The 12,292-nt window shown below is 37.7% G+C and overlaps 1 protein-coding gene and 1 long non-coding RNA gene across 3 annotated transcripts in view; one reads left to right on the forward strand and one right to left on the reverse strand.

The window, feature by feature from the left end:
* The first annotated feature begins 34 nt into the window (after positions 1-34).
* The window catches only part of LOC134144102 (uncharacterized), a 14,481-nt gene continuing 2,223 nt past the window's right edge, over positions 35-12,292 (forward strand). Inside the window, exons 1-2 of the long non-coding RNA XR_009959277.1 lie at positions 35-132; positions 779-1,005. This is a non-coding gene — a long non-coding RNA (uncharacterized LOC134144102). The remainder of the gene's footprint in view (positions 133-778; positions 1,006-12,292) is intronic.
* MCCC1 (methylcrotonyl-CoA carboxylase subunit 1) overlaps positions 7,613-12,292 on the reverse strand; it is a 22,730-nt gene continuing 18,050 nt past the window's right edge. For both annotated transcript variants that reach the window (XM_062582781.1, XM_062582780.1), the window contains 3 exons: positions 11,989-12,096; positions 10,767-10,838; positions 7,613-9,212 (listed from right to left, as the gene is read on the reverse strand). In XM_062582781.1, coding sequence (XP_062438765.1) covers positions 9,093-9,212; positions 10,767-10,838; positions 11,989-12,096 — 300 coding nt within the window. In that variant the 3' untranslated portion in view covers positions 7,613-9,092. The remainder of the gene's footprint in view (positions 9,213-10,766; positions 10,839-11,988; positions 12,097-12,292) is intronic.

The following is a 12,292-nucleotide window of genomic DNA, read 5'->3' on the forward strand; positions in this document are numbered from 1 at the left end:
GCGAGGCGAGGCGAGGGCAGCTCCTGCCGCACAGGCCGCAGCTTGGGAGGGGGGAGACGCGAAACGCGGCCTCTTCCCACGCGGGGGCGGCCGCAGTCGTGCGGGGCCGGAGCTGGCGCAGGAAGCGCGGAGGTACGTGGGGGTGCGGCGGCGGCCCGGCCGCCGAGCGGGAGCCCGGCCCCGGGGCTCGGCGGACGGACGGGCCGAAAACCGCTGCTCCGAGGCCGCGGGGACCTGGAGCGGGTGGGACCCCGGGGCGCTTTCGTACGGGACCGGCCCCGCGCTGGTAAGGTCTCGCTGCCGGAGGTTGCGCTCGCCGTCGCGGGCTGCTGCTTGCAGCCCTGTAGCACAGACGCAGCAGCAAAAGAGGCTGTTGAAGTGGGAACGATGAGGGGACGGTCGGGGTTAAGCTGCAGTTTAGTCAAGTATCCCGGATAGGTTTTCCCAGGAAAGCCGCTATATCTACTGCAGGCGCCTGGCAGCTGAGGTGGTGTGGGGAAGGGGAGTATTTGCTGCTAAAGCTTGCGGCGTTGGGAAATCTCTGGATGCGAACGATCCGGGATCAGATTCTTGTTCTTGCATCTCCTGTTGAGCTGGCAGCTATTAACGTAAACTTATACATACATGCTGTGTGATTGGTGCGGCTGCTCGTATCACACAGGAATTAAAACTTGAGAAAGTCATTCTTAATGCTTCGTGGTGGAAGTCCAGGAGTGTTTATATCTGTGCTTATACAAAAGGGTCTGAATCTTCTCTCTCTCATTTCACTGAAAACCAGAGTTGACCTTAAGCGGAGCATGGAGAGGTAAAGCAGTATTCGGAGAGGAGAATCAGGCCCATCCCATGGAAGCGTCCAGTTGCACTGGTGTTCTGAAACACCATCAGTGGCTGTCTTGATATTAGGTGTACGGAGCTAAGCGTGAATTCAGCTATCCCGTGAGACACTAGTTGCCTGGATACCTTGAATCCTTTCGAGAAGCTTGTTTTAAAAACCGAGGATGACTGGTAAGTGGCCAGTGTAAACAGCCATGAACGTGACGCATCAGCCCAGTCCGTGTGCACAGTTCCAGGGGAGACAAAGCCAACCTGAAAATTTATTTCATCAAGTTAGGTAATAGCCATCGCTACAACATGCTGCAACAGCCCTCCTGCAGTCTGAAGACATAAATTAGACATTTTCGAGAGTTACTGCAGCATGTAACAATAATCTGAGAGATGAGCTGTGGTTGTCATGGGACAGAGACAGGGTTTGTAGGTGGCTTGTTGTTTTTTCCTTAACGTCCGTGATCCTTGCTGGCTGCTGTTTTCTGCATTGAAGGCTTTTCTTGGGAGGTCAGGGCGAGGAGACACTGGCTTTGCATTTAATATTACCTATTAACAAGTTGTACATAAGATTCTTGTAACTGAAAAGCACTTTGAAAAAATATTCTCTTTCCATTTTTGTTCACTGAATGAAGCCCCAAACATAAATTTGTTTTAACTGTTTCTTGCTTTAGTCCTAATTAAAAGGCTACTAAAATCAATATGGCCCTTGCTTTGTTTTCAAATTAGTTTAGATTAAACTCATAATAAATAAAGGCTCGATCTCACAATTTCAGAGCATAAGGAACATTACCTGCAAGTGTGTGTAAGTTTTAATATGGTGCTGCTTACATACACAGACTTACAGATATGAAAGACTTGATTTTATGCATTTAAGTTACATTTACTTTAAAAATAGTCCCTGAAAAATTCACTCTTGCCACAACTCCGAGTTAAATCCATTATTTTAATTTTCTGCCCAAGTTACATATTAGCAGTTTCTAAATTAGCTGCAGCTCTGATGGAAGTTGCCCTCAGTACTTGAAAGTTCAGGAATTGTGCCTACTGTACCGTCTTTCCTTCCAGGAGTCAGGACATGCAGACACTGCTTCCAGCTTTGACTGATTTGCAATTTGATCTCTTAAACTTAACTCCTCTACACTATGAATTTCCATCTTATAAATAATCATACTTACCTGCTTTACAGGGGCTTCTTAGCAGGGTGGATAGAAATGGATGATTCAGTGAAATGCAAGTGGAATACAAAAAAATTGATGTGAAATGCAGATTAATGTTATCCCAGTCTACATTTAACTGATTTTTTTTGGAGTTTAAATTCAGTTTAGGGGAGAACGGTACATGAGAACAAGAACAGGAGTGACTTCCTACTGCTATTTAAGTCAAAGGTCATCTGCTACTGATTTTAGTTGGAGCTACAGTATGCTCTTCAGTCTTAATTCCCAGACTGCCTCCATGGGTATGTCTAAATTGCAGAATATAAGGCAAGTTAGCCTATACTGGGCTACTGATACCTGAGTTAGTTTGATTAGACCTGTCTTAATTATCTTCCCAATACGTCGCACTCTGCAATAGGCATATCCTGCATTGCGTACACTTCAGGACATACCCAGCTTGCCTAAAATCCACTGGGCCTACTGGGTGGCTCTACAGCTATAGATGTAGATCACAATCTAAAACGGTGTGTGCAGTCTTAATCTTGCCCTTAATGTTTCTGAACAAAACAGATGCTTTGTAAAGCACAGTGAGGCAGATGCCAAGAAGCTAACTTCATATATTTACAGAATGTTGTCTAAATTAGGTGTATTACATGTCATACTCTTGTACAGCTTCCTCCAGTATAACACACTGTCTCAGACCAGCAATAAACAACTCTATTTGTAAACATGATGCATACGTTCAGCGATACAGACTAAGTAGACATTATTGATTGTGCAATTTCTATGCAGTATAATCACAGCACAGTAGCATGCATGATGACTTGTCTAATTTATGGTAAGGCTGACACATTTGTTCTGTATTACCATGTGACCCAGTGTTGTTTTGTCATCTCATGTGAACCCCAAAGAAGAACTAGTCAGTGATTTTTAAATCCAGCTGTGCATGGATAGTGGCAAATGCTTACATCTAGGTATAGCACTGATTTGAAAAATGCAGTTTTCTTCACATTGACTAACTTGAGCTCTTTTCTTGAACAGAGAAGCAAGTCAGTATAGAATCTATTTAGAATAGACTCCTTGCTAAGAACTTCCACTTAGAGCAGTTTCTGAAGAGGCACAAAGCTTCATGATGGACAATAATCTGGAACAATTTAGCCGAAGAACGTCTTCCTAACCCCCACATCTTTCCACCAGCTACTTTACACCCTAGAAAGTGAAATGATCGATTCTGGAGGAACAGCCATACAGTGATTATGAGTATTTCCCCTTCCCTGTAAACACTGACTGTGTTTGACTAAGAGAACCTCATCCTATGAACCATCTTGCAGAAGATCTAGTGCCAGTTTAAAGGCCTGGCTTGGAATGATCATATTAGCCTCTGCAATTATTTTTATTTTTTTAAAAAAAATTATGAAGCACAGAGGAAGTAAACAGCCTGACTCATCTTGTAGGTGTCTAAGCAATTTAACCTGGAAACTGGCATATAGCCAATATCTTAAGATTGTTGTGACAAGGTCACAGGGAAGGGTGTTCATCTTCTATTAAAACTCCTTCATTCTTCCTGCATTAAGTAAGGAGTTACCAAGTTATACCCAGACTAGGGCACAGTAAAGAAGCTCAATTCTATACAACAGTATCACTGAGAGGCAGCAGGACAAGTTTATGTGGCAAAGACAGAAAAGTCCGGTCAGTGAGTCCAAAATCTAAGAGAGTTTGAAAATTTCCCATGCATCTAACTCTGCACCCTGGCAGGCCTAAATAAACTGAGACTTTCTGGAGCACTGAACAGGCAACAGTCTTTTGTATTTTTTAGAACTCAGTAGTTATACTAAAATGAGCTACATATTTTAAAATCAAGGCATTTTAAGTACCTAAAATAATATAAATTAGGAAATGAAAAAGCAGTAAGGTTTGAGATAGCTAACTGATTTTTAAGAGATCTGGGAATGTTCTTAGTTCAGAACTTTTGTAAACAAGGTATGATCTTTGTAAATAAAGAATGTTCTGAAATCTCCCAAGCTATAATCCAGACACTGCCTTCATAGCTATGATTTTATGATTTACTAGAATTTATAACTGAACTGTAAATAAGCCATACGAACTGTAAATAATACCCAGAATTATGGGTGACTTCAAGAACTGAATGAACTGAAACATGACTTTTTTTTTTTTTTTTTTTATCAAGTTGAACAATTAAAAGACTGCAAATGTGAGAATCCCTGTGATAGGATGAACAGTAACAAGTCATTCTAATCTAGGGCACATATTTTGCTCTTTATATAAGAAGCAGAAGTTTAAGTTTACTCTCCTTTAAGTATATATACAAGAGACTTAAGTCTTTCACCCTAAGGTTAAGCATTCAGTCTTGCAGGAGTAACACAGACATATAAAGCAAGAGTACTAAGATGACTTTTGTCTCTTGTCATACATATCATACACATTTAGTCTTTTCCACTCCTCACACTGTCATAATAGCAAACTCTTTCTTTTTTTTGGGAACACATGTCTATACAACAACCCAACCAATATTAATTTTCTAGTGTCTTGATGGCAAATAGTAACGTGACTACTGTGACTATCAACAAATTAGTGCAAACTTAAGGGAAAGCATGTATTAGCCACATCTGCATATAAAAGTTTTATTTTTAACATTTCTTCTATTTCATACTATATCACATCTTAAACTGAAAGCTCTTTAGAACAGAAATTGTATCTTATGTTTCTCTGATGCTTAGCACAGGAAGACACTGATCATGCTTGGTGTCTTTGGCTGCAACTATCATACTAGTATTTATCACCATGTCAGTGAGTGCAGGTGCATGCTGATGAGCAAGGAAAACAATAAAGCCCAGAATAAGTGGTCTCTCCCCTTTTCAAAGCTCTCAGCAGTAGTCTTTTCTCCCGACCCTCTTTAGCGCTTTGCTGGCTCTAGTATACAGTATCTCCTGCTTTCCTTACTTTCCAAGTGAGCAGGTTGGCTGTCATTCACAGAACGATCAATTATCATTTCAGGAGCAACTTTTTGGCACTAGCAATGTTTATCTGGAGAATAGATTAAAGCTAAGAAACAACTATCATTATCATTTCAAAAACCCAGTAGGACATTAGACATACAAATGTGTTTTACTTACTAGTTACTGCAATACTAAAAAATATGGGGTTTTCAACCAGCACACCCTGTTTATTTTAAAGTAGATTCATCATATAATGAACAGTTTTCAACCTAACATCAAATGTCTCATAAAAGATACTGTACTGCTTTAAGAAGCCATTTTCTTTTATTTTACGAAATACAGTCAGTCCACATAAGAATAAATGCAAAGGTTTGCATTATGAAATTCTACAATATTGATTTTTTTCTTTTAAATAGAAGTGACACTCACCACAACTAAACTCAACATTCAGCTTCCTCCACATTCTCCAGGACAGCACTCAGTACTACGTACTACTTTCCAAATGAAATTCTTACGCAGAAGGCTATGCCCCAGTATTATAAACATATTAAGTGACATTTGGCTGTGAATCATCCATGTGTATGAATCTACAATTTTGAACATGATTATCCAACAATTTAGATATCTGTTGAAAATACATGATGTTTGGTAGAAAGCTATATATTTAGACCATAATCCATTGCTATTGAGTGTTCCAGTAAACACATTATACAGAGTATTGTTGAGCCTTCTACAGACAGAACAGATAGAACAGTCAAATAATTCCTGAGGTAGGAAGAGAAAAATATTCAATAGAAATTAATATAGCTCTGATACGTGCCCTGATTAATACGTCTTTTAAAATATGTATGCATTGCTTTAATAAAAAGACTTTGCTCAGATCATTCTTCTTGTTTTCCCTATCACTTCCTGAATTTTAAAAGTATCTGCCAAAACACTTGAGTATTCATTTTTTAATCACTTTGAAGACAAGATTTAGGATTTTCTGGTAACCAGGTAGTTATGACCATTCAGATAAAGGAGTCAATCTGCCTTAGAATTGCTCTTGTTTATTTTTATAATTCATTGGCCTAGATTTTTATTGTATAAAATGTAGAATAATACAGCCTTACAAGTAATAATAACATCTACACCTGAAATTACAATTTTACCAGGAAACCTGGAAAAATTATTTATAAAATTTTGTATCCACAAATTTTCCAGTGCTTTGAGTACCATTTTCCTCATTACGTAGAAGGAAACAAAGGCAAATATCCATTAACTGACTTGCCTGAAGGCATGGTGAGTCAGTGGCTGAAATGAGAATACCATCCTGCTCTCCTGCTTTCCACTCCTTATGTCCTAATCACTAATTCAGCATGAATTCAGGCTCCATGCCATAGAATGGTAATTTACACCAGGTTGTGTGTGCACACGCGTTTGTGTGCATGTGCGTGTGTGCGTGCTGTAACTTGGCATGGCAACGTTCACATTGCCAACATGTTACATGCTTGCTATAAAAAACTGACCAGTAAGCTTACCGACAGCATTACTCTCTGATGCTGTTTCATGGAAGCCATAGTTTAATGCCCTCATTCTTACCTAGAGGCCAACATCTGTGGCTAAACTACATATCCCATGATCCAGTCCCCTCTCTCCTCTCGCAGTGTCGGACTGTATCAGTATAGTCAGAATCAGTTCAAATTCATTGTGTCTATAGAATATGAGAGTCTTGTATCAGAACCTCAGCATTATTCACAAAGATATAATGATAACTATAACTGGCAGAAATTGTCCTTTTAGCTCAAGTACTGGAATACTACATTTTAACCACTTACCCATTGTTTTCTTCCTCACACTACTACTGGCTGTTCTGCATTCAACATTTTAGTTACACCTCTTTTCGAACACATTTATATCACAGGGAAATGTTTCACATTTCACATTTGTAATGGACAGAAATTCTCTGAATATTTTGTGAATTAAAATTCTAGATTACAAGAACCACCTATCTTTTTAACGATTCATTCTTTGTGCGTCTCTAACAGTTCAATCAAATTGCACTGCAGCACATTTCAAACAGTCAAATTCTGATAGTGACTGCTGCAAGAGATTTGCTAAGGGCATAAATTCTGAAATAATCAAAACTACTACATGAAAACTCAAAAATTCTCTCTCAAGGGAAACAGAAAAAATTAACAGCCAATTTTCAGAAGCAAGAGAAAACTTCTAAAACTGACAAAATGATTTATCTCCCTTCACTCCCAATTCAGACATTTTGTCAGCTTCCAAGGAACATGCTCTTTCAAGCAGTGCAGATTTAGTGGACAGAGAACCTCCTGCTATATGGTGCAGTGTTCTGCTACAGATTCAGTGTATATATGGTGGTAGATTTGAGAAGACAATAACACCAAGCAGAAAAAATAAATTTTAAATGCCAAACTGCTGTGTCTCTTCAGGACTGACTTCATATTTTGGATGCAGATCCAAAATCTTTGGATAAAGCAGGCCATTAAACTTCCTGAGGTGAAATCGGCTATGACTGGCTAGGTTAGTACTTCCTAATTGTGATCTGCAGATCGTGGTCTGCAAGATATCAGAAGATGATACGCACAACAGCTGCTTAAACTCTCTCATACATAAACATTTTCACATAAGCAACCAAGGAAAGAACAAAATGGAGAAAAAAGAAAACAAATATTCAAAGTTAAGGTTAATTTTTATTTGGTTGTGACTGCTCGTGCAATGTGGCAACACTCCACAAGATGCTCCTGGAGTTGTACATTTTTTTGTTAAGTGGCCACTGGACTACAAGGAAAGTGGAAAATTATTGCTCTGTTTTTAATATACCAACCATACAGGCCCATTATATCTTTATGCTCTTGGTCTGCATTGCAGGCAAGGCTGCACAGTTACAGAATCAGATTAGAGTATTCCTCAGGATATTGATTCTGAAGTAGGATTTCAGATAAGTATAAAGATTCATTTGTACGGATATATCTACATGATTGGGATCCCTGTAGGATCCGTATCTTTTCCTGTCTGCAGTATAAATCAAGCTACAAAACTGTGCTAAGGTCTTCAATCAGTGTACCAAAAGTTCATACCATAAGCAGAACTTCACAATAATGAAAAGATTTTGCAAGTTAGTAACAATTAAAACATGTATTTTCTTCTTCCCTTTTCCTGCATTTCTGAGGTGTTTTTTGAACAAGTTAAAATAAATTTATGATAAACAATCAATATGCAGTGTCTGACTAATACAATCTTTGCATATCAAAAAAGGCCCATTTTCGCTTCTGCAAGATTGCAGATACAAAAGAAACATAGTCATATTTCATATTGTTATAAAGACACAGTATACTTCATTCTGGCCAATAAACAACATATTGGAAGATGATTAATATGAAAAAATAATGTGAATTTTGAAGTCAATCTTTTGGCACACATTTTAATCATTAAATAAGTTTTTTTTCTGTGCTACACTTCTTTAAAGATCAAGCGCTCTTTTTGGAAAACAGTCATGTTCCAAATTTGATTAGTGTAGCAAATGCAAACATGCATTTTTAGAATGCTTTTTATCAGATATTTGAAAGTATTTTAAAATAATTGTTGAAATACAGATTTTTCATTATTAGCTGAGGTAAATGGGAAAATAGAAACACTAAAAGACAGTGACTTAGAGGGATCATGGGCTACGTAACTACCCTGAATTCCTTATTCAGGCAGAGTGACAAGCCACAAAGAGGATTTTGCCTGAGAAATGAATTCATATAGTTATCAACTGTCAGATCTCTCTTCAATCAATGCTCTCACACCTCAGAGAAAAAAAGGCTGCCATGAATGAAAAAGTAGGCCAAAGGAACCCTTGCTCTCTGTAAATTATAGTCCTTATGAACAGAGGTCAACATCATTTTCCAGTCCAATACCTTTACACAGGCAAACATAACTATTCAGCAACACTCATGTAGGTCCAGTGGTTATATACACATGGTTACAGTATAGTGATGTCCAATATTTCAGCAAAGTTAGCCCAATTTACATTCAGATTATTCAGGGATTGCAGAGGAAACCATTCTGCAATGCACTTTACAAAACAGTACGCTGAAAACTTGAAGACACCTTCTCCTTAGAAAAAAATCAGTAAAGTAGAAAAAGTAAAATATACTTTCCTTGAATCTTATTTCGACTCAGACTCTTCATCCACAAATTCAACTAGAGGATCATGTCTGTTGGCTTGGACACCTTCTTGGAAATTAACCTTTTTTATCACTCCTGCCTTTGGAGCTCTTATGGTATGCTGCATATGAACAGATTAATAATGAACCAACAGAATATTTTTACAGCCCTCTTTTCTTTCTACATTAAATGCTGATATTACTTCTTGGTGCAATTAAAACAAAACATACTTAATCACTTCCTACAACATATGTATATTTAATTTAAGCCTTATAAAAATGTTACCACTGTCCTTTTTCCTGATCAATATTTATTGATAGATATACTGGAGACAAAAATGCGCTATGCTACATTTTTAAGCATGAAAAGTTATTTTTCTTCACCGATACTTTTTGTTAATGTACTAGATATCAGCCAAAAACAATACAGTTTTAGTCCAATGTGTTAATCATATAACAGATCTGTTCCCTTAAGAGGATTCTGCACATTTACTACAGACATTTTTGTCTGCTAGCTAACAGGGATCTTTATCAAACAGATTTTGGCAAAATCTAGTTGAAATACAAATACAGCTATTAGTGACACTGAAGGAATAGTATGTTTACACTCCAATGTCCAAAATGGCCTACTTGTTATTACATCAGGTTATTTTTACATTGGAGTTTTTAGATAATTTTCTAGAAGGTTGCTTTAACAGCAAAACATTTAATAACAGATATTAATTGCTCATATCTTAGCATATCTTAGCAAGAATTCATTTAAACAAGAGTGTAGTTTTGAAATTTTACACTGTATATTTAGAATAGCACTGAAGGAAAAAAAAAAACAGAGAACCACTCAGGTAACATCAGTCTGAGATATCAGCTGGAGAGGCACAAATATTTACCACACAATCTCAAATAATTTGTAATTCTTTTCTTAGTGCACAGATGTTGAATTTCATGTAATTTTACTTTAATTATGAAAAACCATGATAAAGAAAAGCATATTTTCTCAACAACCATAATTCTGCTAATGCAAATTGAGTTGTAAAATAAATGAATAAACCCAAACCCAGTCAGTATGGGCTACAGAAAGTATACCAAACAATTTTAGCCAATGTCAAGCAACGTAACGGACGATATGACAGCCAAAATATTATTCCACTGAATGCCATGGGGTGAATTACAAAGAATCTTTAGTTTACTCTTGGTAAAGCTTTATGTAAATAATAATCAACACATTTTAAACAAGAAAATCCTGGGCATATTTACAGAGTCACTATTAGCTAAGTTTCTGCATGAAGTAACTGCAGACATTAGAATAATACACTTATATCACAGAGGGAAACCAAGAAACATACCTAAGTGGTGTCAGAAAAAAGAAGGGATTATTAGCTCCTTTGGTAGAAACAGAAGGATTTGCAAACCTAGCCAAATGAATGTTAAAATACCTGAAGAACACCATAGACTATATATTTTATCCTTTTATTAGCATCCTTTATTAATAAAGGATAACAGCAAACGTAATCCTCTAAAATCTAGTCAGACCCAACACGTTTCACAGCATATGAAGCAATACTGACATCTATTCAAGCCAGAATCTGCACCAAACTTCAATAATTCAACTGAAACTGATTGAAGTATCACCATATTTTTATTTTCTCTGTAATTAAAACTTTTTATAGGTCACTCACCTCCATTTTCATAGCTATCATAACCATTAGAGGGTCTCCAATCTGAACCTTATCCCCTGCTTTCACAAACACCTACAAGGGCAAGCAAAAACAGGAAAAATCATGTATGTCTGTACCATTAAAAATCATCATATGGATCTTGATTAGTACAAGAGGCAAAAGTCTCTGGTTGGATCTACTGACTGTGGTTTTGCAAAACCTCATAATATCTTTATTATGTTAAGCTGGGTATCTGAGTTTCATAGATAATACTCAGGGGGAGGTAAAGGCTACAGAAAAAGGTTCAGTAACAGCTAGCAGGATAAGCAGGAAGCCATTTACGTATCAAAGAGGAAACACTAAAAAGCAAGGTATTTCCTAGGCTTTCTGGCTTAAGAGCTTCTATTCTGAGCGAGAAAGCCCAAAACCTCTTCCTGGAGTCAGTCATTAAAGTTGTTTCTAAAACAGAGATAGGATAGCTGGAGACATTTATTATTTCTGTAATAACCCTGCAATAACTTTTCTACAGTATGGGAAAATGCACAATACTTGCTGAGCTAGAGGAAAAGAAAATTAACAAGAGGGAATATGACTGTTGAACTTAGTATTAGAAGTGCATTGTCTGGAAAGTGAAAAAGGGAACTCTGGGTTTTGGTCCCTGTTTAATAGATTATTTTATGTGTCTTAAACTAAACTAACTCTGGACTGAGATTGTCCAGAAGCTAAACTTTAGGGGCGATTGGACCATGTATTTATATGGCTAAATTCCATTTATATCCCTCTTTATACTTCTATACTTCTGGGCCTTTCTTCTCTGAAACAACAAAACACAAAGCTGAACAGAAAAGACATTTCTGAGCTTAACTGTTTTTGGCAGGTGCATCCATCATCTCATTATTTTGGTTGGATGACACGGTTCAAACAGCCTGTATAACACTTCATTGTAATTACTTTCTAAGCCAAAGGTCCCTGAAGAAACAAATTTATTCAAATGGTCAGATTAGTTAAATATTCAGATTTTTGTGAGCTCTGGGAAAAGGACACAGGATGCCTGAAACACTCCTGCACAACCGCTGCTAAGCAGAGTAAGCAAGGATTTTTTTCAGTTGGGAAGAGCCACATAGAATTGACATCTTTAGCCTTGACTCCTTCCTGGCAATACCGAAGCAAGAACCATTGTTGGAAGACTGAACTTGGGTATATGTCAGAGAATTCATTTTCCTACTCATACCATTATAATTACCTTTTCAATTGTGCCAGTCATGGGCGCTATCGCACCACCCTGCATTCCCACTGAACTCACTGCGGATAAGTACTTGGGGACAGGCAGGCCAATCTGAGCATTACCTTCCTACAAAAAGAAAGAAAGAAAAGAAAAGACTGAATTAATAACCTCAAAAATTATCAGAAATATCACTAATACACACACTGGCATACACGGACAGAACAGGCCTAGCTTTACGCAGAGGCAAATTAGTCAGTTGTCTAAGGTGGCAGACTACTGTGGCCAGGGCAGCAAAAGGACTACGGGCATGCTGACTTCTTTA

This window comes from Rhea pennata, chromosome 9 (genome assembly GCF_028389875.1).
Source record: "Rhea pennata isolate bPtePen1 chromosome 9, bPtePen1.pri, whole genome shotgun sequence".
Classification (NCBI taxonomy): domain Eukaryota; kingdom Metazoa; phylum Chordata; class Aves; order Rheiformes; family Rheidae; genus Rhea; species Rhea pennata.